Here is a 27,222-nt window from a genome sequence, read left to right as displayed (position 1 = left end):
GAAGACATCACCTTCAGTTCCCATCAGAACTAATCGCTTCTTCGGATTTGCTGGTTCTGAGCAACATTCCACATCACACCATTCTCCGTCTCATCCACCTTAGTTACACCATACATTTAGTGTTAAAGTTAGTCTAGTTTAATTTGTTTAGTAATAAATCTTTAAACTTTTAAAACCTGACTCTCTCTTCTGTTGTCTCCGAGTTAATATGAAGCTGTTAACTAATCCCTGCAATAAAAAGTTCCAATCTTCTGGTTAAACAGTACCCACAGATCCATAAGGTGGATTTCATATTTACTATGGAATCGTTTGTCTTATGGCTTATTAAATAACATGTAAATTCAATCATTACACCGGGTTAGTTTCTGATGACATTTTCCACAGCTGCAGGTTGCCGGATAGCCCTGGGAACCATTTCTAAGCTTAAGGCTGACTTTGTGAAACACTTGAGAGGAGCTCTAATCTGCAGTAAATGCTTTCTTGTTGCCCTGGAGGGCCACACAGCCACGGAGCCTGAAGCTTTCCTAAGGCACACTTAAACCGCTCCATTTTGGCTTTAAAACCTCAGCTCCATTCCAGCTGAAGAAGCGTGCTGGTAAATACGGCACGGCTGTACATTCAGGCGCTTTGCTAGACACCTACTGTACATGCGGTTGTTGTGCACATCCCTAAAAAGAGCAGGGCACTCTCTCTGCAAGCACGGAGCCCTTCTGACTGTGATATCCCCTCCTCGGGACAAATCCCCTGCAAAATAGAAATGGAAAATGTGGCATTCTCTATTGTAAAGGAGGCTATTTATTTTGATTTGATTAAGGGTGCTTTGGTTGGGCCTCGCTGCATAATCCCCTGAGAATATGTCTGGAAAAGGGGATCAAGTCCCGTTAAAACCTGAAGGCTTTTCTGCACTCAAATGAGGGGAAAGTTAAACGACAATATTCCACACTGGGGTGAAAAAAACAACTCTGAGAATGGAAATGGCTCCCCACTGTCCTTGAGTTGCTTCAGTGAAGACAGTTTCCACATGACATAAGCCTGCGAGCCCAAAACAGACAGAAGCAGCAGAAGGTGGGGAAGAAACAGGAGGAGAGACAAAAACGGGAGGAAAATGTTCAAACCCCAAAACTGTGAGACAGGATTTACGATGAATGGAAATAAAAGTCTTTCCCATAACAGTCCGCAACTCCACTCGACTTTGTTCAGACGCTGCAATGAAATCTAATGTAGGAGAAGCAGAGAGAGAAGTGGATTATTTCTGGGGAGGCTGGGGCGAGCCGAGTACAGCTGACACCTGTCAAGGGGGGAGGCCTTCAGTAAGAGAGGATGCCTGCTAATGAACACAGGAGGGTATGCGTGCTGCACCGTACACGTGTGCATGCAAATAAAACACTTTGGAGAGCTGAATGACACATTTCCATATCCCTGAGATTCAGAAGTGTCTGCCTGCAGTGCCGTGGTAAATCCTGGGAACGCTGCCCTGTAGCCTCCATGCTCTCAGCTCTGCTGGATGGGCTGCTGCACATGGAGACCCCTCTCAGCCCTCTTTGAGCAGCTGTTGAGACCTGTGACTGCAGGCCATGCTTTCTCAATGGCCTGGGTGGACACTGGTGGTTCTTGGCTCTTCTGACTGACCGACTGAGACTCCAGCACACCTCCTGGGGAGTTGTTTATATCATACAGTCCCATTTGGACAAGCTGCCTTCTCCGTTTTTCTGGTAGCTGAGCCGCAGTCCCCAAAAGTTCCAAAACTGGGAATGAGAGCCTGGAAGTTATTAGTTTTATGTAATATTCACAACACCGCCGTTACGAGCCGTGATTACCTTGGCTGAGATGAAGACAGAGTAGCTGTGGGATAAGGTTTATGCAAAGCTTTCCAATGCTCCGTCCTGACATGAATGATTGTCTTCCTGAAGGACTGGTGCTCCGCCAGAGAGCTTCTTCAAGGACAGATGGAGCACTAACCTACTTTCTAAAACGATGGACGACTCAGCCTCAAACTCCAGAGAGTTGTCTTAAAAAGCTTTCCAAGACTTAAGAGGCGCTCTTAAATTACAACAGAAGAAAAAGCAGGATCATCGGAAAGGAAAAGTTCAGCAGAGCTCGGAAGGGTGAAGGAACGGGGTACACTAACGTAAGAATCCACCCAGAGCTGATGAGCTTCGTCTGCAAATAAATGTTTCTTAGCCATGACAGTTTCATTTAGCTAGCCAGCCATCAATCTGAGATCCTACAGTCAACATTTACACTTCGGTATTCCAGAGTCCATCGAGTTAGAGATTCAAGAAGGAATCTGGTTTCTTATTTGCACCTTCTTGTGTCCTCGTTGCTTTTGTTTCTCAGCCTTTGGGGAGTCTTGGTGATATTTATAGCACGATGGAGGGGAGGAGAAGGAGAACTCGTGGTGCTTCGGTCACAATTACATGGAAATTCCCGGCACGGTCACGCATTTGGTAGACGCCACTTCCCGCGCCGGGTTTAATCCCAGCAGTCCCGCGGGAGAGCCGGAGTGTGACCGAGGGGATTACAGTCTGCTGCCTCCTCAGCAGACTGGACCAGCCGGAGCTAACAGCCGAGGCAGCCGCTCTCCCGTTGACGGCGGAGTAAGGTACGACGGCGTGCCCTCAGGTCTGGCCAGCTTCATCAATAAGAGGTGGAACGGCGATTACACGGCTACACGCGTGAGCTGCCGAGTACAGCAGCCTGTCCGTTTCCAAATGTGACTCAACACTGGCAGGACTTTTCTCTCTTTTTTAATTCATGAACCGTTTTGTAAAAGGATCCATCTGATTTTTAGCATACTAATTAAAAGAGAAGACTCCAAATTTGACAGGAAACTAAGATTTCATCATTTGCTTTGGGACTCGATTTGTTATCCTGGAACAAATAGTTGTTGTTGCAGCATCCTTTGGTGCCTGAGGTCCCCTACGTCCTCTCCCGGCCACCTCAGCACCTTCCCCAGCAGGGTTTCCGAGCCACAGCTGGATTGGGCTGCACCTCGGGGCTGATGAACTCCTGACACTGTCAATTTCCTACCAAGACTTACTTCTACCTCTAGGCACTGGCTTGAGTCATGGGTTCTCTCTCTTTTTTTTAGCCTGATTTAAATTGCAGCTCAGGCAAGGCACCAAGGCTTAAAAGTCCTGTCTGAAGCACGGTCATTACCAGGGAAGTGCTTAACCCCCTTAAGGGAGTAGAGGGAGCAATGCAACGGGTGTGGAGAGAGAAAAGCAGTCGAGACAGGCTCCAAATCTCTTTCCTGTAATGGTTTAAGTTCCTCCTCCCACGTCTGATTGTATTTGCTGCTCCCAACACGCCGGCTCTTAACCATTTCCAAATGCACCTCCTTAAACAGCTGCTGGAGTCCTTAGGAGATCCGCTTGCATCAGTACGAACAGATCAGTTTAACGTTGGAGGAAGAGGGCTTGCAGAGGACAGCCGTAAACACTCAGCGGTGTAAATATTGTTTGGGATCTTTGAGCACTCTTCTCACTCTTCCAGACAACAGTAAAACAAAAAAAAAGGGAAGTTGTGGTGAGCGCCGTGTGCATGAAATCAGTGGGTTTCCGACTCGTCTCATGAAAGATCCACAAATGTCTCAGTGTTGTTTGTAGAAGGGCCGGTTTTATGAAGCTTTAGCAGCCTATTACACAAGCTCCACTGTAGCCATGCAGCCCTAATAAAAGAGAAGCCCTCATAGAACACACGATTCTTTTTTAGATTGTTTAATGAACTATATAGAGTCTGTGTGTGTGTGCTGCTGCTGAAAATGTTTTATCAGACACAGAAACGCAAGTTAAGGCCCTCTCTGCAGAGATGAGCTGGTAGAAACAGCAGAGCAGAGTTCAGAGGCTCAGAGTGAGGTTTGTCTGTGCCGAATAATTTGTTCTAGAGAGAGACGGAGAGAGAGGGAGAGGGAGAGAGAGAGGGGGGGAGAGAGAGAAAGAGGGAGAGAGAGAGGGAGGGAGAGAGGAAGACAGAGGGAGGCAGAGAGAGAGAGAGGGAGAAAGAGAGAGGGAGGGAGGGAGAGGGAGCGAGAGAGGGAGGGAGAGGGAGAGAGAGAGGGAGGGAGAGGAAGAGAGAGGGAGGCAGAGAGAGAGAGAGGGAAAGAGAGAGGGAGGGAGAGAGGAAGAGAGAGGGAGGCAGAGAGAGAGAGGGAGAAAGAGAGAGAGGGAGGGAGAGGAAGAGAGAGGGAGAGGGAGAGGGAGGAGAGAGAGAGGGAGAGAGAGGGGGAGGGAGAGAGACAGAGAGGGAGGGAGAGGGAGGGAGAGAGAGAGAGGGAGGGAGAGAGAGAGAGAGGGAGGGAGAGGGAGAGAGAGAGAGAGAGAGGGAGAGGGAGCAAGAGAGATGGAGAGAGAGAGAGGTAGAAAGAGAGAGGGAGGAGAGAGAGGGAGAGAGAGGGAGGGAGAGAGGAAGAGAGAGGGAGGGAGAGAGAGGGAGGGAGAGAGAAAGGGAGAGAGACAGAGAGGGAGGGAGGGAGAGAGAGAGAGAGGGAGAGAGGAAGAGAGGGAGGGAGAGGGAGAGAGCGAGCAAGAGAGAGGGAGAGAGGGATAGAGAGGTAGAGGAAGAGAGGGGGAGAGAGAGGGGGGGAGAGAGGGAGAGGAAGAGAGGGAAAGAGGGGAAGAGAGAGAGAGAGGGAGGGGCGAGAGAGGGATAAAGAGGAAGAGCGGGAGAGAGAGAGAGAGAGAGAGAGAGAGAGAGAGAGAGAGAGGGAAAGCATTAAGAACAATGACCAATAGCTGATTAAATCAAAGATAAAAATCAAGTTATTATTGGACGTACTTCAGCGAGTGGAGAGCATTGACTGATGAACGGACCCTTGGCGCCCTTGGGTGTGAGGATGGGGGCAGATGATCGACACCCTTCAAACTCTTAGCCGATGTAGCTACAAGCTAATTGAACTAACCAAAACTAACAGATGTTAGCGGGCGCTATAGCCAAAAACCTGCAACTGAACAACTCTGCTACCCTCGTCCTCCGAGGTTGTAACACATTTAATGTGAGGCAGAGGCCGAGGCTGTCCCTGGAGCAAACAGGAAGGCAAACTGCTAGCGCTAGTGGTAACGGCTCATCTGCTGCTTGTCAATCAAAATGACACAACCCAATTACTCATTATTTAGAGCTTTAATGAAATTTAAGAGCTTATAGCTTTTTATAGCAGCCCGAGAGGAGGATGAGTGGGTGTGGCCAGCCACAGCTTCTTTTATTAAAGTGACAGAGCCTTGACTCATTCTGGAAGGTGCTGAAAATGTCAAGAATACAAGTGGTGAAATAGCTTCATGTGAGAGGGATTTAGCGCAAAGAAAGTCATAAAGACGTCGGTATTAACCATAGAAATTTTCCACAAAAAAAAACATGATGTGTCCCCTTTAGATTAAAATTTCACAGCAGCCATTTTTTCTGCATCACAAAATATCTCCAAGAATTGGAGCCTGGTGCTAACATGCATCCTAGCCAAGCCTAGCCTGAGCCAAGTGTGAAGTTATTAACAAGATGGCTTTTCTTTATTTCACAAAAAGTGCTTTTCAAAATAAAACAGCTTCTAGTGTTTCCTAAATAAAGCAATTATCTGTGAGAAAACACACACAAAAAAAATATCACTTCAAATCATCACTGCACTGGATTTCTGGGTCAATTATTAATGAAAAAGTCAATTATGACTGCATTCAGAATTCAAACCAAAAAAAGGGACACTTCACTATTTTCCATGAATGTGTTTGTATTTCCACCTACTGACTAAAATCACTGCAGCATTTTTGAGTTTTATGACCAAGGAAGTCACTAAAGCACCAATTTAAGACACTCAGCCTCCTGCTTGGCAGTCCGAAAATAACTGAGCAGTGATGCAGAGCAGGAGGAGGATTGGTGGCGAGTACTTTTATACGTGAATTAGATTAAACAAACATTCCTCAAACACAGAGAGTGTGCGCTGAGTGAGACGAGGAGTCGGCGGGCCTGAGCTGCTCTGCCGTCATCCAACTGAGATTTCACGCTCATCTGCCTCCGGAGCTGCTTCCAGGCGAGTCTGCCTTGCTGTCGCTCTCTGCTTACTTCATTTCTCCATTTCTCTTAGCTTACTGGGCTGCCAGCCCAGCCAAAGTCACATTAAGAGATAAGAGTGGGAGGAGAAGGGAGACCAAATACCAAACGCATTAAGGCTATTTATCAACATTAACAAATGTGAGGGAGAGGCTGCAAATTTAGAAAAACACAAGAGCGGATGGGTGCGTTTATCAAGGTGACACATTAAAACTCACATTTACCAAAACAGAAAATACCACTGTGTTTCTTCTGGTGCGTTGCCAAAGGCGGAAAATAAAGTGCAACAGCAGATGTCAGTGTTTGTTTGATGGCCGGGTGTTGCACGTTGGGGAAACAAGCGGATGAAGAATGCTTCATCATAGAAAACATTTTTTTTTCTCCTCAGAAATGTTCTGGAATGTGATTGATTTTTTTTTAGAGTATCGGAAAAGGCTTAGACTAATGGCTGATGGGACTGATTTTCTGAAAGGCTCATCAAACAGACTCGCTTTCTGTGAAACACACAGCTGAAGACTCGCGGTGAGAGGGCAGTCTAGGAATATATTTTGTATTGATTTTGTATTTTTGACTCATTGTGGGACACGCGCAGGACAGAAACGTAGCAGATGTTATTAGTGACATTATAGCATGTAAATAAGGCAGAAAACACCCGTGTGGCAACCACGAAAGGGCAGCACATATCTAGCCACTGACCATGATGTCTAGATTTCGGTATCGGCATAAAGAAAGTCCACATCGGCCCTTCTCTAATCAAAACCACCTCAGAAGTCGTTATTTTTGTCCCCGATTCATGAAAAAGCCACTAAACCAGAGAAGAATCATTAAACACACACACACACGCACACACACACACACACACACACACACACACACACACACACACACACACACACACACACACACACACACACACACACACACACACACACACACACGTCAGGTTTTGACAGGTCTCCAACACATTTTTAAACTTTAAAGCTAATATTAAACATTCCTCCAGAAATGGTGATCATCAGTGTGTGTGTGTATGTGTGTGTGTGTGTGTGTGTGTGTGTCTGACGGGTCGGTCGGCCATGACACCTTTTTTTAGCCCGCTCGTAATCATGTCATGGAAAAGGCCAGGAGGTGTGTCCAAGTTTAAAGCGTCTCATGAATATTCCCAGAGCCACATTGGATTTTAATGCCCTCCCCTCAGGAGGAGAGGTGACGGCTCTACCTGACTGGACGAAATGATGGAGACGTCTTTCAAAATGAGCCCTTCCTTTGTGTTTCTAATTAGCAAACTCTCTGACACCACTGACACTGCTGCCAAGGGCCGCGGTGACTCTGTGTGTGTGTGTGTGTGTGTGTGTGTGTGCCATTTTCATCTATAATCCCCTGTGAGTCGGTGACGTGTCAAAACCGACTGGTCAGAAGCAGGATGAGTTAGTAATAATCCGACTGTCATGGTCTGTGTCTGCGTCTCCCTCATGTGTCTCCTTGTGTCCCTCGTGTGTCCCCTGGTCTTCAGCCCTCCAGATATCTCTCCCAGGTCCTGTGTTCCTTTAGTCTTCCCCAGTCACCCCTCTGCAGTTTTTATAGTTTCAGCTTTTCATTTGATTAGTCTCTTTATTGTGTTTTTTCCCACCGGTGTTTGTAGTTTTCCTTCCCCTTAGAATATTAGTTATGTGGTTGCTTTTCTTGTCTTCAGGTTTTACTCTTAGGTCATGTTAGTTTCCTCCCTGATTAGTTAATTGCTTTCACCTGGTTCTCTCTCCACACACCTGCAGCTCATCTGCCTCTCATCATGCCCCAGTGTATATAAGCCCTGTCTTTGTCTCAGTATCTTGTCAGTCCATTCTTTGTGTCAGCGTTGTTTTGTGCTCCATGTGAGCTTTTGTCCTCATTTCCTGGTTTGTGCTCTATGTTGAGCTTTCATCCTCCTGATATTCAAGACTTTGGTTTTTTGGCTTCCTGCCATTTTGGATTTTTGGTTCATCTCCTAATAAAAAGTATTTTACCTTTAAACCGCTCGTGTCATCTGGGGTTTTCTGCACCTTGGGTCCCAACCTTCAACGTGACACAGACTCTCTTAAGGAGTTTCTTTTACACTCAGACCTGATAATTAGATCTCACACGAGGTCGTTTCCGTTTCACGCTGTAAAAAAGTGAATTTTGCTGCAGTAGGATGATAAATTTAGTGCTTTAAACATGTTGCTAAAGAAACTCAGAAGTGATTTTCCACTTTATCTGCTAATCTGCAAACATTAAATGTGCTTTAATACACCTGCTCTAACCTTGGTGTCCATATTGGGGTCCTTGAGGTCCATAAGAGCCCGTTGGACCACTCTGGGAGAACGGACCCATACTGGGATACATCGGACCGCCTGGGGATGGGTGGGGGGACATTGGAGGTCCAGACTGTGGAGGTGCAAACTGAGATCCAGACTGATTCCTCTGCATGTACCCTGAAACACACAAACACCCAAAATAAGTTTAACTTTTAGCTTTTCTTAATGTCTTAGAGAAATCAGGTATTCACTCAGAAAGAAGACGGGTTTTCATCTAGCAACAAACGAGACTTTCTCTTCTTCCACCTCCCGGTGAATGTCGACCCTTCCTTTTGAAGAAAACTCTTATCTTTTACCTCCTGTCACTTGTAGAAACACTTTGATGAGTGTTAAATGGATGAAACATACAGGATGGTGCGTAAAAACATCCATCAGCACAAATAAAACTCACGCAGAGAGCATTAAGTGAATGAACAAAGTCCAGGTCGAGTACACACCTGGCCTCAAAGATGCAGAAGCTGAGAGTGCATGAAAGAGTGAGGTAAAACACTCTCCACAGAATAACTAGTGATTTAACCACGGCACGGTAACCACGGCTACCGTCATCAATAGATGTGTCAAAGCCTCTTAGGCCCAAACTCTCCTGCACCGTTCAAATTGACATTTGGAGCGATCCTCGTCTGGCCTTCGCTCTTTCAAGCTGCGCCATTCCTTTCAAAAAAACCACAGAAAGTTCTCCCAATCCACCGCGAACGGAGAAAGGTCGCTGGACGGCCATTCAGGGAAAAGAGTATGTGTATGTGTGAGAGATAGTTTGGCATTGCAGATTAGGGGTAAATGGATTGAGCCTGCCTGGCTGTAAACGTTGAAAGCCATCCGCTTTGTGGAGCGCGGGCCGGCTCTTTAGCGAGTTTGGAGAGAGCCAAAGCTGACACTTTGTTTCTGCTAAGAGGGCGAGAAGAAGTGTGTGGAGAGAGGCAGAAGTTTTAAAACGTTTATTATTGTGTGCACATACGCACGGAAATGCACATCTGCGTTTCTGGGTGTGTGGCGTGGAGATAAAGAAAGAGGAGCCGTAAACACTCGGGAGTGTGTTTGGAAAAGAGACGAAGGCCAAGAGAGAAAGAGTGTGTGTGTGTGGGAGGGAAGACGACGCAATGGAGGGAAAGAGCGATTGGGGCCTGAAAGTGCTTAGGCTGCTAGTGCTGGGTTTAAGGAGCGAGGACATTATTGTAATGTTTTGCTTCCATTAGGGTAAGGGGATTCTGGGAGAGGAGGAGAAAAAACACAGAGTGTAATACCGCACTTTAAATTGCCTGGAAAATGGATGGGGAGAAGAACATTGTGCAGACAGTGCTAAAAGCAAATAACACATTCAAGGATTTCTCCCTCCCTCCCTGCACAAACACAAACCTTCCTCTCTTTCGGGCAAAACGAGCGAAGCTCTCAGCTGGACAACAACAGGCAGGCAGAAAAACACGGAAGAAAAGAGAGAGGTGAGGCGAAAGAGGGACAGTCAGTGGATTTATGAAAACGAAGAGTGGAGAGAGGCTGTTGGGGGGGGGGGGGGGGGGGGGGCTAGCAAGGAAAGCAGTGTACACAAAAGTTGCTCCACCTTCCTGGGCTGGGATGTGAACAGCTGGAGGTTCGTAGAGAGCAGCGTTAAAGCTTCAACTTGATCCATCCTGTTAGGGGTAATCTTATCTTACCCCCCGCTTGAGTTTAACCTTGCTAGGAGACGGAGAGACACCATGGTGGTCATCCCATTAATGCTCCTCCCCAGTCTTTCAGGCTTTTTGCAGCGTGGTGCAGATCCAGAAGCTGTTTTCAGTAAAACCCGAGAAGTGGTCATAATTACTGGAATCAGCATCCGGTTAGCGGGTTCACGCATCAAGCTTTTGGCAACAAGTTATTTTTTTTATTTTTTTTTATCGGCTTGTCGTTTTTATTGTTGGCTGTATTTTATAGTACTGTTTTATGTTTTTTATCTCTATTATTGTGCGACTGTTCAGCACTTTGGTCAGTCGTATGGCTGTGTTTTTAAAGTGCTATACAAATAAAGATGGTATGGTAAAACAGAAGACGTCGTGTTAACGTCAACGTACATAAACCATCCATCACAATGAAGCTGGCATCACATAAAACCTGTTTCCTGTCGTATCCATGAGTCATCACGTCTGTTTGGGTTCGTTCTGCTCGGGTTATCATAACAATCATGTCTGCTAACAGCTGAACTCTCCTTATTGAATCAATAAAGCCTTACACTTGTGTTGTATTGGGCTCACTCTGACTGTAAAAGCCTTTCATTCCAGCCCGTTGTTCCCTAAACTCAACTAGCTTCCTGTTTGCTCTCTGCTCTGGTCTCCAATCTGTATGCACCCCTCACTGGTGAGGAACGGAAACAAACTTTTGGAGCAATGTGCTTTTATTTTGTTGCAGTTTATGTGTGTGCAGTACAAAAAAAAAAAGTGTGCCTTTTAAGAATAAGTATAAACACACATGCAAGTCCAGACACAGCACACCAAATCCTTCATGTTGGTCATCGTGTACACATAAACGCACCTCTCTCCTGAGCCATAGGTGAGCGTGTGATTGGCAGGTGGGCTCCATCTGGCCCATTTCCGGAGCTCTGAGGAGCCATCGTCGAACCTGTAGATAACACAGAGGTTCAGATTTCTATGTGACAATCCACCCTTGGAAACAAAAGCTGTCAGAAAATGTTCATCATGAATCGAGTCTCCTTTGACTGACAGTGAGGTTAACAGAAATCTGATTTATACTTGCTGAAAACTGAACAAAAGGATAAAAACAATCAACCTCTGAAGGACCGCTTTTGTTTCGTCTCCATTCTCAAAGTTACTTGATTCAAAACTTTTCATTTCAGTGACAAAAAACAAACAAACAAACAAACTTTGCTTTGAAGGCTTGATGAAAAATGCATCTTCTGCAGACACACACTGTTAATGACAAATGCACCACGAGAGGACGTTTCCAGTCACTTCTTTGTGTACACATTTAAACTCCAGCGACCTACCGCAGAAAACCACAGCCATCTCAGGATCATTGATTAGATGGTCATGCAAGTCTCTGGGCTGAAACTGCTCCATTGAAATCCAATAGCGAGTTGAGGGTCTGATTAGGACAATGGCAGACAGAGAAAGGTGGATTGATTTGGCCCGAGGATGGAAAGCGATGGCAAATTAACCTTTTATCTTAGAATGCAAGCAGTAGGCAACTATATGAGGAAAGGACGAGTTCTGGTGCCACCAGTTTGAGGGGAGATTTGCATCATTTAATTTAACTTAAATTTGACAGAAAGCCAAAACGTGGGACACGTTGCAGATGGTACGCATTTAAATTAGGGATGTTTGCTCTCTGCTCATTTACCGATTTCTGATAAATCAACATAGTCAAATTATAAATTTTCAACACTGAAATAAATCTATACCAATATATGAGGGGTCCTCCCTCATAAAAAAAACTACATAATTTCATGTAACGAACATCTTCGTCTTCGTCTTCCTCCGCTTATCCGGGTCCGGGTCGCGGGGGCAGCATCCCAATTAGGGAGCTCCAGGCCGTCTTCTCCCCGGCCTTGTCCACCAGCTCCTCCGGCAGGACCCCAAGGCGTTCCCGGACCAGATTGGAGATGTAACCTCTCCAACGTGTCCTGGGTCGACCCGGGGGCCTTCTGCCGGCAGGACATGCCCGAAACACCTCCCCGGGGAGGCGTCCAGGAGGCATCCTGACCAGATGCCCAAACCACCTCAACTGGCTCCTTTCGATCCGGAGGAGCAGCGGTTCTACTCCGAGTCCCTCCCGAATGTCCGAGCTCCTCACCCTATCTCTAAGGCTGAGCCCGGCCACCCTACGGAGGAAACTCATTTCGGCCGCTTGTATCCGCGATCTCGTTCTTTCGGTCATTACCCAAAGCTCATGACCATAGGTGAGGATTGGGACGTAGATCGACCGGTAAATCGAGAGCCTGGCTTTCTGGCTCAGCTCCCTCTTCCCCACGACAGATCGGCTCAGCGTCCGCATCACTGCAGACGCCGAACCAATCCGCCTGTCGATCTCCCGATCCCTCCTACCCTCACTCGTGAACAAGACCCCGAGATACTTAAACTCCTCCACTTGAGGTAGGACCTCTCCCCCGACCCGGAGGTGGCAAGCCACCCTTTTCCGGTCGAGAACCATGGTCTCAGATTTGGAGGTGCTGATCCTCATCCCAGCCGCTTCACATTCGGCCGCGAACTTACCCAGCAAGAGCTGAAGGTCAGAGCTGGATGAAGCTAGGAGGACCACATCATCCGCAAAAAGCAGAGACGAGATTCTCCTGCCACCAAACTCGACACACTCCACACCACGGCTGCGTCTAGAAATTCTGTCCATAAAAGTGATGAACAGAACCGGTGACAAAGGGCAGCCCTGGCGGAGTCCAACCCTCACTGGGAACAGGTCCGACTTACTACCGGCTATGCGGACCAAACTCACGCTCCTCTGGTAAAGGGACTGAATGGCCCTTAACAGAAAGCCACCCACCCCATACTCCTGGAGCGTCCCCCACAGGGTGCCCCTGGGGACACGGTCATAAGCCTTCTCCAAATCCACAAAGCACATGTGGATTGGTTGGGCAAACTCCCATGCCCCCTCCATCACCCTTGCAAGGGTATAGAGCTGGTCCACAGTTCCACGGCCAGGACGAAAACCACATTGCTCCTCCTCTATCTGAGATTCAACTATCGATCGGACCCTCCTCTCCAGTACCTTGGCGTAGACCTTTCCAGGGAGGCTGAGGAGTGTGATCCCCCTATAGTTGGAACACACCCTCAGGTCACCCTTCTTAAAGATGGGGACCACCACCCCGGTCTGCCACTCCCTAGGAACTGCCCCCGATGACCACGCAATGTTGTAGAGACGTGTCAACCATGACAGCCCTACAACATCCATAGCCTTGAGATACCCAGGACGAACCTCATCCGCCCCCGGGGCTCCGCCGCTGTGTAGTTGTTTGACTACCTCAGCAACTTCTGCCCCCGAGATCGGACAGTCCATCCCCAGGCCTCCCAGCTCTGGTTCCTCCTCGGAATGCGCATTGGTGGGATTGAGGAGCTCCTCAAAGTATTCCTTCCACCGTCCGACTATAGCCTCAGTTGACGTCAGCAGCTCCCCATCCCCACTGTAAACAGTGTGAGCGAGTTGCTGCCTTCCTCTCCTGAGGCGCCGGACAGTTTGCCAGAACCTCTTTGGAGCCGATCGATAGTCTTTCTCCATGGCCTCACCAAACTCCTCCCACGCCAGAGATTTTGCCTCGGCAACTGCCACTGCTGCACCCCGCTTGGCTATCCGGTACCTGTCTGCTGCCTCCGGAGACCCACAGACCAGCCACGCCCTGTAGGCCTCCTTCTTCAGCCTGACTGCTCCCCGAACCTCTGGTGTCCACCAGCGGGTACGGGGGTTGCCACCACGACTGGCACCGGCCACCTTACGACCACAGCTAGCAACAGCCGCCTCGACAATCGCAGAGTGGAACAAGGCCCACTCGGACTCAATGTCCCCCACTGCTCTCGGGACGTGGTCAAAGCTCTGCCGGAGGTGGGAGTTGAAGACCGTCTTGACAGGTTCTTCTGCCAGGCGTTCCCAGCAGACCCTCACTATGCGTTTGGGTCTGCCAGGTCTACGCGGCATGTTCCCTTGCCATCTGATCCAACTCACCACCAGGTGGTGATCAGTTGACAGCTCCGCCCCTCTTTTCACTCGGGTGTCCAAAACATACGGCCGCAGGTCAGATGATACGACTACAAAATCTATCATCGACCTGTGACCTAGGCTGCCCTGGTACCAAGTGTACCGGTGGGCATCCTTATGTTCGAACATGGTGTTCGTTATGGCCAAACTGCGGCTTGCACAGAAGTCCAATAACAAAACACCGCTCGAGTTCAGATTAGGTGGGCCGTTCCTCCCAATCACACCCCTCCAGGTCAAGCTGTCATTGCCCACGTGAGCATTGAAGTCCCCCAGCAGGACAATGGAGTCCCCTGATGGAGCACTATCTAGCACTCGTCCCAGGGACTCCAAAAAGGGTGGGTACTCTGAACTGATATTTGGCCCATAAGCACAAACAACAGTCAGGACCCGTTCCCCGACCCGAAGGCGCAAGGAAGCTACCCTCTTGTCCCCCGGGGTAAACCCCAACACACAGGCAGAGAGTCTCGGGGCTAACAAAAAGCCAACCCCAGCCCTCCGCCTCTCACCCGGAGCAACTCCAGCAAAGTAGAGTGTCCAACCCCTCTCCAGGTCTCGGGTTCCAGAGCCAATGCAATGTGTCGAGGTGAGTCCGACTATATCTAGCCGGTACCGCTCAACCTCTGCCACAAGCTCCGGCTCCTTCCCCGCCAGCGAGGTGACGTTCCATGTCCCAAAAACTAGTTTTCTTGTCCGGGGATTGGACCGCCAAGGCTCCCGCCTTGGTCTGCCACCCGATTCGCATTGCACCGGACCCTTCATGTTCCTCCTGCGGGTGGTGGGTCCACAGTTGGACGAGCCCATGTATCCGGTTCGGGCTGGGCCCGGCCGGGCCCCATGGGCGAAAGCCCGGCCACCAGGCGCTCGCTCACGGGCCCCAACCCCAGGCCTGGCTCCAGGGTGGGACCCCGGTAACCCTCCGGGCCGGGTACTCCGACTCTTCGTTTTAACCACCATGAAAGATCCTTCGAACATCACATATCTTAACCATAACCCTCCAACTGTCAAAATGGGTGTGACTCCGCGAGGAAAGTTGACCATTGAGCAGGGTTGATGGTTTATCCCTTGAGGTCCACGTGGCAGGGGTGAGGAGTGAGCACCACCGCACCCCTGCCACGTGGACCTCAAGGGATAAACCATCAATTCTGCTCAATGGTCAACTTTCCTCGTGGGGTCACCCATAAAGACAGTGAGAGGGTTAACAGATTATCCAGTTGTGAAAAACAAACAAAAACATCTTTAAAACCAGACCTCACATCTGCCATATTTGGCAACTTGAGTGAGAGAAGTAGCTGAAGTGTTTGATGTGAAATATGAGCATGGTATGTAAATGTTGTGTAGTGGAAAGAGTAAAATAATAAGATAATTTACAGTTTTTGAATTAAACGTCAACATCTGTCGATAATATCAATAGAACGATAACATCGATAGACCGATATATCGATAGGCCATCGATAGGCCGATAATATCGATTGGCCGATAATATCGCTAGGCCGATAATCTCGATAGACCGATAATTTTGATAGACCGATAATATCGACATACCGATAATTTTGATAGACCGATAATATCGACAGACCGATAATTTTGATAGACCGATAGGCCGATAATATCGATAGACCGATAATATCGACAGACCGATAATTTTGATAGACCGATAGGCCGATAATATTGATAGACCGATAATATCGACAGACCGATAATTTTTATAGACTGATAATATCGGACATCCCTAATTAAAGCATGAGCCTGAAGTTGTGACGTGCATTTCAAGTTCTGTAATATTAACAGTTTGTTGTTAACATGCTAAAACTCAACATGGCAATTTAAATGATTCTTCCACTCATTAAAGTCTGTGCTTTTTCAAGAGAACCTTTTATTTGTGTGTGTGTGTGTGTGTGTGTGTGTGTGTGTGTGTGTGTGTGTGTGTGTGTGTGTGTGTGTGTGTGTGTGTGTGAGTGTGTGTGTGTCCACACCAGAAGAATTACATGACTGGAGGTGAAACACTCCACATAAACAAACCCAATTAAGTCAACATAATTGCTTTGCATAAAAATGCATAAACAACATTTCCATCTATCTGCCGCCCACTCACACTCATGCGTGCACAAACAAGTGTAAATAAACCCACTAAGGCACACAAGAAAGCACATGCAAGAGCACAGACTCACATAAGATACAGTATGTACTCAAATACACACACTCACACTCAGGTCCTTTCAGTAGTGGGTCACAAATAACTACCATACTCAAATTAAGTCCTAATGAAGTGTACCAGATTGAATTTATAGTGTATCCCAACTGCTCTTTAAACATATAAAATAGTCAATGAATTCTTTCAAATCCAAGTACATTTACTTAAAGGTGTAGTTTACTTGTTAATTCAATACATTTGCAGTGTTCTCTAGTGTAAATCAATGCCTTATGAGTCATTAAATAAAGCTACAATGCTCCTGTTCTAAGGTGCAGAAGATTGCTGGTGCAGAGGCTGGGTGAAAACAGCAGGATTACTCATTTTTATTAATGATATGCACACACCTCGCTTCTGATTGGCTAACAGAACGTGTTCAGTCACGTAGCAAAGTGATGTGGGTGGGGCCATGAATGCAAATTCACAAGGTGACATAGATATGTGAGGATTTTCAAATCCTAGCATTTCACTGTCTATTTTTTATCAGAAGTTATTGCAGGAGATAGGTGAAGAAGACTATTTTGAAGTTCAGGCTGCACGAAAAACTTAGAGTGGCAGATTATAATCAGAAGTAAAAATTAAAAACTGTTTTTCACTCAACCACACCTTTTACAATCACATTGCAAAGAAAAAAAGCTCAAATCTCTACAACTACAACTACAAAATGATGTTCTTAGAAGTTTGTCCAATTCTGCAACAACTCTGAGCAGCTATTTTACTATTTACAAACCAAATATTAAACCACTATGTACACTACCGCTCAAAAGTTTTAGAACACTCCAGTTGTTCCTGTTTTTTATTGTAAATTATGCAGTTTAATGTCATATAGCACTCTGAAATGAAAGCGTAGTACAAATAAGCAATTGGAGTTAAAAAAGAAATCAAGGAATTAATTTATAGACCAAAATATATTCTAAACTTTTGACTCATCAAAGTAGCCAACTTTAGCAGATATAACAGCTGAGCACACTCGTGGCATTCTTTCTACGATAGAGATCAAATATTCTTCAGAAGTTCTTCCCATATCTGTTGCAGGAGTTCCCATAAATGTGTGGCACTTGTAGGTTGCTTTGCTTTCACTCTTCTGTCCAGTTCATCCCAAACCAGCTCCATGGGGTTTAAGTCTGGAGACTGTGCTGGCCACTCCATGTTTACAAGCTTACCATCTTGTTCCTTTTTCCTGAGGTAGTTCTGTCAAAGCTTGGACTTATGTTTTGGATCATTATCTTACTGTAGGATTAACCCCAGACCAACTAGGCGCATACCAGAGGGTACTGCATGGCGCTGGAGAATGCTGTGGTAACCGTTTTGGTTCAGGGTGCCTCACTCTGTACAAGTCACAGACCCTGGATCCAGCAAAACAGCCCAGACCATCACACTTCCTCCTCCATGTTTGACAGTTGATGCCACACACTGTGGAACCATCCTTTCACCTACTTGGCAGTGTACAAATATCTTGCGTGATGAACTGAAGATTTCAAATTTGGATTCACCAGTCCATAATACCTTCTTCCAGTCTTCATTAGTCCAATGGCGGTGTTTCATGGCCAAGGCAAGCTTCTTTCTCTTATTGTAACATCTCAGCAGTGGCTTTCTTGCTGTAACCCATCCTGTCAAACCTGCAGCTTGAAGTCTTCTCTTCACTGTTGAAACTGAGACTTGCTTACTATGAACACTATTAAGCTGTGCTTGAAGCTGTTGTCCTGTGAACCGCCTATCACACAAGCTGTTAACTCTCAGAAACATGTCCTCTGATGCAGTTGTGGCTTTGGGTCTGCCAGACCGCTTCCTGTCAGAGTTAGCTTCAGTTTCGGAGTGCCTGTTGATGGTGAAGGAAACTGTACTCACTGACACCTTGACTTTCCTTGTAGGAAAGACTTTTTTAAATGTTATGATGGTCTGTCTCTCTTCCATTGTTAACTGCCTTTTTCTCACCATTTTTGTAGCAACACACAATTATCTGCAATATAATGCTGTTCAACTGATGCTCACGAGGTTATGGTACCACAGTATGTTCCAACACTGCTTTTATGCAGACAGATGGGATTGTAAGTAATCTAGGAAAGTTGGAACACCTGTGGGAATTAGTAGCATCAGCTTTCAAGGCTTGATCAACCTCCATTGCTGCAGAACAGCTCTGTTCCCAGAAAAAGGCCTTTTGGTATATTTCTGAAATGTACTTTATTTTTCAATTTTGAGTAACCTTACTGTTTTTTTTAAACCTCTGGCAGTTCACCACTTAACTTTGGACCATTTTAAGCCAGTCATTGAACTTGAATTACTTAAACTGCAATAAATAACAGGAAAAATTGGGGTGTTCTAAAACTTTTGACCAGTAGTGCATATCTGAGTTTTCTAAAAAAACAATATAAACGTAGTTGTGATTAAATTCTCTACTTTAAAAGGATGATATAAAAGTTTTTTAGGTGTTGAACAAACAGTTGACAGTAGAAGTGTAATTCTAGACTGGGTCTTCTTTCAAACAAACACTGAGAGGATGCAGAAATGTTTCTTTTTTATAGAACAAGGAACAAAAACATTTTCAAGGCAGACATTTTAGAACGTTTAGTTACTCAAAGATAAGCATTGTTTAGTGTATACATCTAAAAGAAAACTCCACACATTGAGTTGAATGCAAAGTAATATTATTCAAACAATGTCTTTGAAAGTTCAACACATTAAAATCGATTTTACTCCTGGTGACATTAAAGGGGATATGTTGGTGGTGACCCGACAACTGTTCTAGTTCTGGTCACAAACACACGTTACGGCTTCTCTCTTGTGTGGACCAGCTGATGTCGTTTCAGATTTCCTGACATAGTAAAACATTTCCCACAGGTCTCACAGGGAAATGGCTTTTCTCCTGTGTGGACCAGCTGGTGCTGTTTCAGATTTCCTGACTTAGTAAAATGTTTCCCACAGGTCTCACAGGGAAATGGCTTTTCTCCAGTATGAATCCACTGGTGTCTTGTCAGATCCCCTTTAACCAAAAAACGTTTCCCACAGGTCTCAAAGGGAAATGGCCTTTCTCCTGTGTGGACCAGCTGGTGCTGTCTCAGATTTCCTGACTTAGTAAAACGTTTCCCGCAGGTCTCACAGGGAAATGGCTTTTCTCCAGTATGAATCCACTGGTGTCTTGTCAGATCCCCTTTAACCAAAAAACGTTTCCCACAGGTCTCACAGGGAAATGGCTTTTCTCCTGTGTGGACCAGCTGGTGCTGTTTCAGATTTCCTGACTTAGTAAAACGTTTCCCGCAGGTCTCACAGGGAAATGGCTTTTCTCCAGTATGAATCCACTGGTGTCTTGTCAGATCCCCTTTAACCGAAAAACGTTTCCCACAGGTCTCACAGGGAAATGGCTTTTCTCCTGTGTGGACCAGCTGGTGCTGTTTCAGATTTCCTGACAAAGTAAAACGTTTCCCACAGGTCTCACAGGGAAATGGCTTTTCTCCAGTATGAATCCACTGGTGTCTTGTCAGATCCCCTTTAACCGAAAAACGTTTCCCACAGGTCTCACAGGGAAATGGCTTTTCTCCTGTGTGGACCAGCTGGTGCCGTTTCAGATTTCCTGACAAAGTAAAACGTTTCCCACAGGTCTCACAGGGAAATGGCTTTTCTCCAGTATGAATCCACTGGTGTCTTGTCAGATCCTCTTTAACCAAAAAACGTTTCCCACAGGTCTCACAGGGAAATGGCTTTTCTCCTGTGTGGACCAGCTGGTGCCGTTTCAGATTTCCTGACATAGTAAAACGTTTCCCACAGGTCTCACAGGGAAATGGCTTTTCTCCTGTGTGGACATGTTGGTGACATTTTAACTTTGATGGATAAGCAAAGCTCTTGTCACACTGGTCACAGCAGTGCAGCCTCTTCTTCTTCTTCTTCTTGTTGATGCAAGGTTGATGCACTGGTGTCACACTCGGTTCTTTTTCGACTTTCTCCTCTTCTTTGCAGGCCTGGTTCTGTGAAATAAAAAACAAAAACAAAACTAATAATCCAGTCACTTTCAGAAACGTTTTTTCACAAAATCATGTTTACATTTGGAAAAATATAAGCAGAAAAACTCTGTTCTGTCATAAAACATTAATATTACAGTTTCGTAAGACACCGCGTTTATAAGTAAAACATTATATAACAAATTGGAAATTTCCAAAATTTTTATTAGCTGTTTCCAAATAACCAGATTTCAGTTTGTATATTTATGTTTATACAATTGGCAAATGTGTTTTATCCGAAGCAACCTAGAAATATTTCTACCAGCATGCATGTTAAAAGTGACCAACCTCTTCCAGTGACGACATCTTCCTGGTGGTCTGTCTTCACTCCGCTCCTCTATCCAGGAATCACCTCTAGAATATTCAAAAGAACACAACAAACATGAGGAAGTGCTACAAAAACTACAAATTAAAATATGTAATCATGTTTAACTAATTCTGGTAGAGATATGATGGGTAGCCACGCATACAGTAATTTTTATAATAATTTAAATCTACAGATTTCTCACTGGCAGCCCAAATCACCTGTGTTATTAGGATAATGTGCTGCAGACTGTTTATGCTCTAATCAAACAGATTTAGATGACAAAACTGCTAAAATCTAAAGTTTACAACAGTAAGAGTTTCAAAAAGCCTCTCCTAAGGGACGGAGGAGCATAAAATCTTCCTAAAGAGCAAAAGCGTTATTTTTCTTACCGTTTTTTGTAAAGATGTTGTAGAGATATCCTCTGCAGGTTGAAAATGTCCTCTCATACATCACAGAACCAAACGGGTTAGAAAAATGCAGCATTAATTTCATGGTAACTAAGCAATTAGCTGAAAAATTCTAGAACCAATTTTAAAATGAAACAAATAACAAATCCTTTTAGAACTTTTCTGTTTTGGCCTCATTTCAGTTTAAAGAGCAAGTCAACCCCTACCAGAGTCTAACTCCACTCCCACTTCATGTTTGAAAAATACAACAAATGCTGTTGCCTGGCAGACCAAGAAGGGGGAGCTGCTAACAAATACACACACACACAGGCTCACAACAGCATTGTGACATCATAATGTACCAGTTTACATCATAGCATACCTCTTAGCCAATAGCGGTGGCAGATTTAATTTAAAATACAGTGCAGAGTTTTTACCTGACAACGGCACAACACTGCCAGTTTTAGGCAGAATATTTAAATTTTAACTAAGTTGCACTGAAGTGCCAACTTATTGACTACACTTGTCTGCAGCACGATTAGACACTCATTTATTTAGTTTATCAGCAAAAAAAATGTTTATTTGGGGGTGACTTGCTCTTTAAAGAGCAAATCACCCCCAACCAGATTCTTATTCAACTCCCACTTGCTTTTTGAAAAATGCAACAAATGCTGTTGCCTAGCAGACCGAGAGGGCCGAGCCGCTAACACACACACACACACGCACGCACGCGCACACGCACACACACACACACACACACACAGGCTCACAATGACATTGTGACATCATATGGTACCAGCTAACATTCTAGGGTACCTCTCAGCCATTAGCGATGGCAGATTTAAATTCAAATGCAGTGCAGAGTTTTTACCTGACAACGGCACAACACCGACAGTTTTAGGCAGAAATTTTAAATTTTAACTAAAATAAATGAAAGTGCTAAACTATTGACTGCACGTGTCTGCAGCACGATTACACACATTTATATAGTTTATCAGAAAAATAAGTTGATTTGGGGGTGACTTGCTCTTCAAAAACAATGGGTGTTTCTCAGTATGAATGCATATCTGTACTTGTGTACTCATGTCCTTGTGAAAGGTCATCAACAATGGCCCAAGGACTGTTCCAGTATGCATCATGGCAAGTTCGCTCAAAGTTCCCAGATGTGTTTTCGCTCCACCCAACGTATCCAGGCTGCATTGATGCATCCTTCTGCAGACTTGGGACAACAAAGTTTCCCATAATGTATTGCGTCACAAACTGTGGGTGCAAGTGGGGTGGTGGCATCAGCTGGCATAGGCCAGACAATGCCCGCACTGCCCCCTCACCATGGAATACACCTCATCAACACACAACACTATAATGGAGCAGGCGGAGGGAGACTAGGGGTCTTAGCACACCTCTGTTGTTGCTTGGCTTCCTGGGGCTGGAGGCTTGGAGGGAGATCTGGCCGTCTGGTTGGGGTCTGGGGTGGTGGGTTGCTGTGCTCAGCGTTGGGCGGGGGAGCCTGCTCATCAGCACCCCAGGAGAAAGGGTCAAACTCTGGTAACCGGTGATGGTTGTACCCCATGTGCAGCAGTACCTGGACCAGAGTGAATAGGGTGTGTATGGGGAGCATGAGTGGGTGTCCGGCATGCATTTTTGTAAGTCTTTGGTTGTATGTGCATGTGTGAGCATGAGGGAGGGAGTGTGTGACTGTTTGTGTATGACTGTATATGTCAGGTGGGGCCTTTGACTCCTCCCTTCTCCTGGGACTTCTTTTAATGATATAGATCTTCGTCTCTCCTCCCCCTGCCACACCTGTTGTGGAGTGAGGTGCCTTGGTCTGCCTGAGTGGTCGTGGCTCCCGGGTCAGGGGGTTTAAGATTTTTGGCATCTGCCTGATCAATCCCGGTGGCAGCCTGGTGGGGTCTGGGTCCCTGGGCTCTGCTGGGTCCCCGGCGGGGGGTGCTCGCCCCTGGGTCTCGGGCTCGGCCGGCTAGGGGGTGGGAGGCTGCGGGCGGGCCTGAGGGCTTGCCGCTGATGTCTTCCGGGACTCTGCCGGCTGCTGGTTGTGGCCCCCCGGGGCGATCATCTGTGCCTCTCGAGGGGTTGGGGGCCTTTCTGGTTGCAGTCTCCTTGGGGTTCCTGTGTTCTGGGGCAACTCCTGGATCTCTGGGACTTGGAGCTCCCCCCGTCTCCTACGCATCTTTAGGGGGCAGATCTGTGGTCCCTCACACTCTCTGTTGGATGCTCCTATAGAGAAACCTTACATAAACAAGCGCGTGTACACACACAGGTGCTCACATGGTGCTCTCAAAAGTATGGACTTGGGCACGTTCAACACAAGTCTTAAGACTATGGTGGGCACTTAATGCACTGTGATTTATTATCGTCTGACTGTTCACTTAAACAATGTTAATTATATATTTCTTCGTCAACTTGACGCAGTGATAGCTTGATCTTGTTGTATTGTTGTTGTGTCCCATTTTTTTTTTGTTTTTTCTTTTTGTTTTTCTTGTCTCTTTCGGCAGGTCTAGAAGCCCGCCCCCAACCCCCCCCCCCCAACTTTTGCCTTTTCCTTTCTCTTTCACCTCTGTCTCCATGTCTGGTTGGAATTACAAAGCATTTAAAAACAATAACAATTAAGTTTTAAGTATCAGGCGTGACATTAAAAGCAGACGCTTTGATGTTCCACCTGAGAGTAAATCTGTAAGGCTTGTTACCAGCATTCAGACATCAATTCTGTTTGCTTCACAGCCAGACAGGACAAGGTTATTTAAAAAAAAGAAAAAAAAAAAAGAAAAAATAATTGACTCTATAGTGTCCTTGCCAAGAACATACAGGCCAAAAGTTTGGACACACCTTGTCATTCAATGTGTTGTCTTAATTTTCATGACCATTTACATTAGGAGATTCTTGCTGAAGTCTTTAAAACTATGAATGGAGTTATGTAAGGTGAAATAACTGATGTAGTGTAACAAAAGGCCAAGTATTTTATCAAAATGACCAAAAGTCAACTTTGAACTTGCATGCCTAAACTACGTCTTCATACAGGTCAATCTGAAACCGTGGTGCCAATATGACGTTGGTGTGCGGAGCGCACGAGCACACGTTCAGACGAGTACAAATCGTGAGAAACGGCCATGAAGATTATTGCTAGGACTTATGTTAAGTTACTCCCTGTAGCTCGTGTACTTCACTTGAACTAAAATCTAACACACACACACACACACACACACACACACACACACACACACACACACACACACACACACACACACACACACACACACAGACACAGACCCCCTGCCTCACGCTGGAATAGCTCCAGCAGCGCCGCTTCAAAGAGCGAATATTCGATTAGAGTGTCTGTCACCGTGTTGCAGGAGAGAATGGGAAATATTAGTATGCAAATGTTGAAGCAACTATGAGAAATTACAGCTACGTGCTTTTATGTATGTGTTGTTTAATGTGTTGCCCATGTAAAAATCATACTCTACTGCACTGAGCTCAGCATTTGAAACTAAAAGAGGCTCAAAGTATTAAAGAAATATTAGGAAATGGCTATTTCTACTATTTGACTGCTTTTAATCAGCGCAGGGGTCCTCAGTTATAATGGTCCAAGGGCCACTCACAAAAAAGACCCAGAGGATGCTGCTGTTGCTGCTGTTTGGATCGCCGGCTGTAATACACATAACGTACAAGCTTGCAATATAAAGCAGGACTACACCTGTCCCGCTCCAGCTCGGCTGTGTGACTGCACTAACCTGTCCTGTGTGCCCCTTTATGTAACCCTCATGTCCATGCTGTCTCTGGAGGAGCAGATAGGAGACAAGATCTCCTGTAACTTAAAATAAACTAAAGCTTCCTCCCAGTTTCTCTTTAAGCTGAATTTAACATCAGTTTATCATCAAGAAACAAAAGAATAAAGTGGAACAAAAACTTCTATCTTCTATTTCTCTCTCCTGTTAACTTCTCCGTGTCCCTAAATAAAAGAGACAGATGATCACGCTGCAGTTGCCGTCCCTCACCCCGCTCCATCCCCAAGACCGGATCTCCCGACATCACAGCACTCGGTCTGACGGAGCGCTTCCAGGAGAAACAATAATGAAAATAATAACGCATGTTTGGAGGAACGTCCCCTGATCCTCTCTCTTGTGTGAGCAGACAATCTCCCTCTCCCTCAGTCGCTGACCGCACGAGCGCGACAACCTGCTCAATTAAAATAATTCACGGCCCAAATCCAACAGAACCGATCGGGCTGACTCGGTTCGGGTTCGGTCTCAGGTTATAACTCCAGCGCTCAGCCCTGCAGTACCACATCAAGGCAGACCAAAGATTCCAACCCTGTAAATGTGGAGAACACCGCTCTGACAGATGTGGATGCTGCGCTGGTGCCGCTGTTAAAATAACAAAACTACATTCCACTGTAATTGATTATGGTCCTCTTCTATGATGCAAAACTGTTTATGCCCGCATCTCAAGCATTGATTATTTGATTATATTCCTCAGCTCTATCTATCCTAAACCTCCCGGTCGGCCGTCGGGGGTGGGGGGTGCGCGCAGGGTTTGGGGGCCACAAAGATAGGACTCGCGGCCCGGACGTGGCCCGCGTGCCACCATTTGCGGACCACTGAGCTAGAGTATAATTCACTTGGGATAAACGGAGATCCATTTGAACACAAAACCACTTGTATGGTGAGAACAGAGTCAAAAACACCTTAAGCCCCCTTCAGACAGGCCATGAAAAACGGAAATGTTCCGGACTCTGTCCGTAAGACCTTTGTGTCTGAATACAAACATCCGGATAACGTTTTCCGTAATTTAACCGGATGACGCCCCTAGTAACAGGTCCGGACTTGTTACGGACAAGGTGCTGCTTCAGACTGGTGAGGTCGAGTTCCGGAAAGGGAGGAGGGGGAGGAGGAGGGGACCGGGGGATGCTGTGCGCACCTAGATAGCCCACTCCTGTAGCATGCGGCGAACCACGGCAGCTCGCCTCCTACGGTACCGTCTAGACGCGCGACGGAGCGCTTCACACTGCTTCAGTGATTCCTTTAACCATTGAGCTTCATCATCCAGGTCTCTTATGCGTCTTCGTGTGCGCAGAATTATGCTTAGCATAAGTCCGATTCCCCCCCCCCCCCCCCCCAGACATCTGGAACTTTTCCCTGCTGTGTGAAGGCAGCCGAAAGGACAAGTTCCGGTACAAAAGTGGTGTGTCTGAAAACACAGTTCTGGTTAAAGACCGGATTGAATTGTCCACACATGTTCCAGAATGTCTATCTGAAAAGGGCTTTAGAGACCTCTGTGCAGAACAGGGCTCTCTAAGAGCAGCAAAAAACTCTTAACTCATTCACTGCCATTGACGACTAAAGTTGTCATTTGCATTTTTTTACTGTGAGGGCGTCGGACGAGCCCCCGCACCGAGAGAACAAACATCTCAGCTCTGAAGCCGATCTTCATCTGCATACGTCACATGTCACATGATCAGGAAGCAGAACATCCATGTGTTAGGAGATCGTTTTGGGCCGCTGCAGTAAAAAAAGTGAGGCGCGAACCGGAAAAGCTTCTGTCGATCACAATTCAACAACGGCTTATGAAAGAACGGATAACGCTCGAAACGCGCGGATTCTTCCTGATGTAAGAGGTGAGTCTCCTCTTTGTTTTGGTTGTTTTGGCGTCGACATCATCCTAGCGCGTAACGTTCTGTGACTCTTAAAAAAACTGTAAAAACGGCGAGAAACGCTGGCAGCGAAGGGCTTTATCGATCAGGAAACGGCTGGCAGGAATGAGTTAAAGGAGTCAAACAGTCATTAATTCAATACATCTGCTTTGGTTGTGTGTATGAATGAAAGCCTCGCAAGTCATTTTCAGAGGGGAAAAAGCTCTGGCACTCTTGTTTCGCGAGGTAGAAGATAGTCCACTTGATTTGGAGTCTCACTCATTAACATTCACAATATGCCAACACATCGCCTCTGATTGGATAACATCAGTGTGAGACTCACCCCAAGATTCCACTACCTCCGCTCCGCCCCGCCCCCGCCTTCCGCAGCTGCTTGCTTCCGAACTCAATTTTTACTGGTACCCGCTCTACACCAGCTCCGCTCCGGTGCGGAGACCTGATGTGCGCAAACAGGCATGCGCGGGATTTTCGAGATCTTGCGATACAGTCCGAGCAATGAACGCGGAAGAGTGTGTGGGAGAAGCATCGAAATGAACTGTTTAATCTGCCCATCATTTGTGTTGAGAGATCAGCAGTGTTTGGATCAACAAAGGGCGACTACTTTGATAGTGGAAACTGTATTTATGG

The 27,222-nt window shown here is 46.2% G+C and overlaps 2 protein-coding genes across 6 annotated transcripts in view; both read right to left on the bottom strand.

Moving 5' to 3' along the window:
- LOC107392507 (AT-rich interactive domain-containing protein 1B) overlaps positions 1 to 27,222 on the bottom strand; it is a 299,430-nt gene that overhangs the window by 33,408 nt on the left and 238,800 nt on the right. For all 5 annotated transcript variants that reach the window (XM_070546703.1, XM_054742136.2, XM_070546704.1 and 2 more), the window contains 2 exons: positions 10,869 to 10,955; positions 8,313 to 8,483 (listed from right to left, as the gene is read on the bottom strand). In XM_070546703.1, coding sequence (XP_070402804.1) covers positions 8,313 to 8,483; positions 10,869 to 10,955 — 258 coding nt within the window. The remainder of the gene's footprint in view (positions 1 to 8,312; positions 8,484 to 10,868; positions 10,956 to 27,222) is intronic.
- LOC107392508 (zinc finger protein 708) lies at positions 18,793 to 21,021 on the bottom strand. The gene is made up of 3 exons (XM_015970357.3): positions 20,931 to 21,021; positions 20,523 to 20,588; positions 18,793 to 20,201 (listed from the first exon to the last, which is right to left on the bottom strand). Exons 2-3 carry the CDS (start codon positions 20,538 to 20,540, stop codon positions 19,008 to 19,010), a joined length of 1,212 nt encoding a protein of 403 aa, XP_015825843.3. The 5' UTR covers positions 20,541 to 20,588; positions 20,931 to 21,021; the 3' UTR covers positions 18,793 to 19,007.

Source organism: Nothobranchius furzeri, chromosome 18 (genome assembly GCF_043380555.1).
Source record: "Nothobranchius furzeri strain GRZ-AD chromosome 18, NfurGRZ-RIMD1, whole genome shotgun sequence".
In the NCBI taxonomy this organism is placed as follows: Eukaryota; Metazoa; Chordata; class Actinopteri; order Cyprinodontiformes; family Nothobranchiidae; genus Nothobranchius; species Nothobranchius furzeri.
This window is presented reverse-complemented; position numbering and strand designations above follow the sequence as displayed.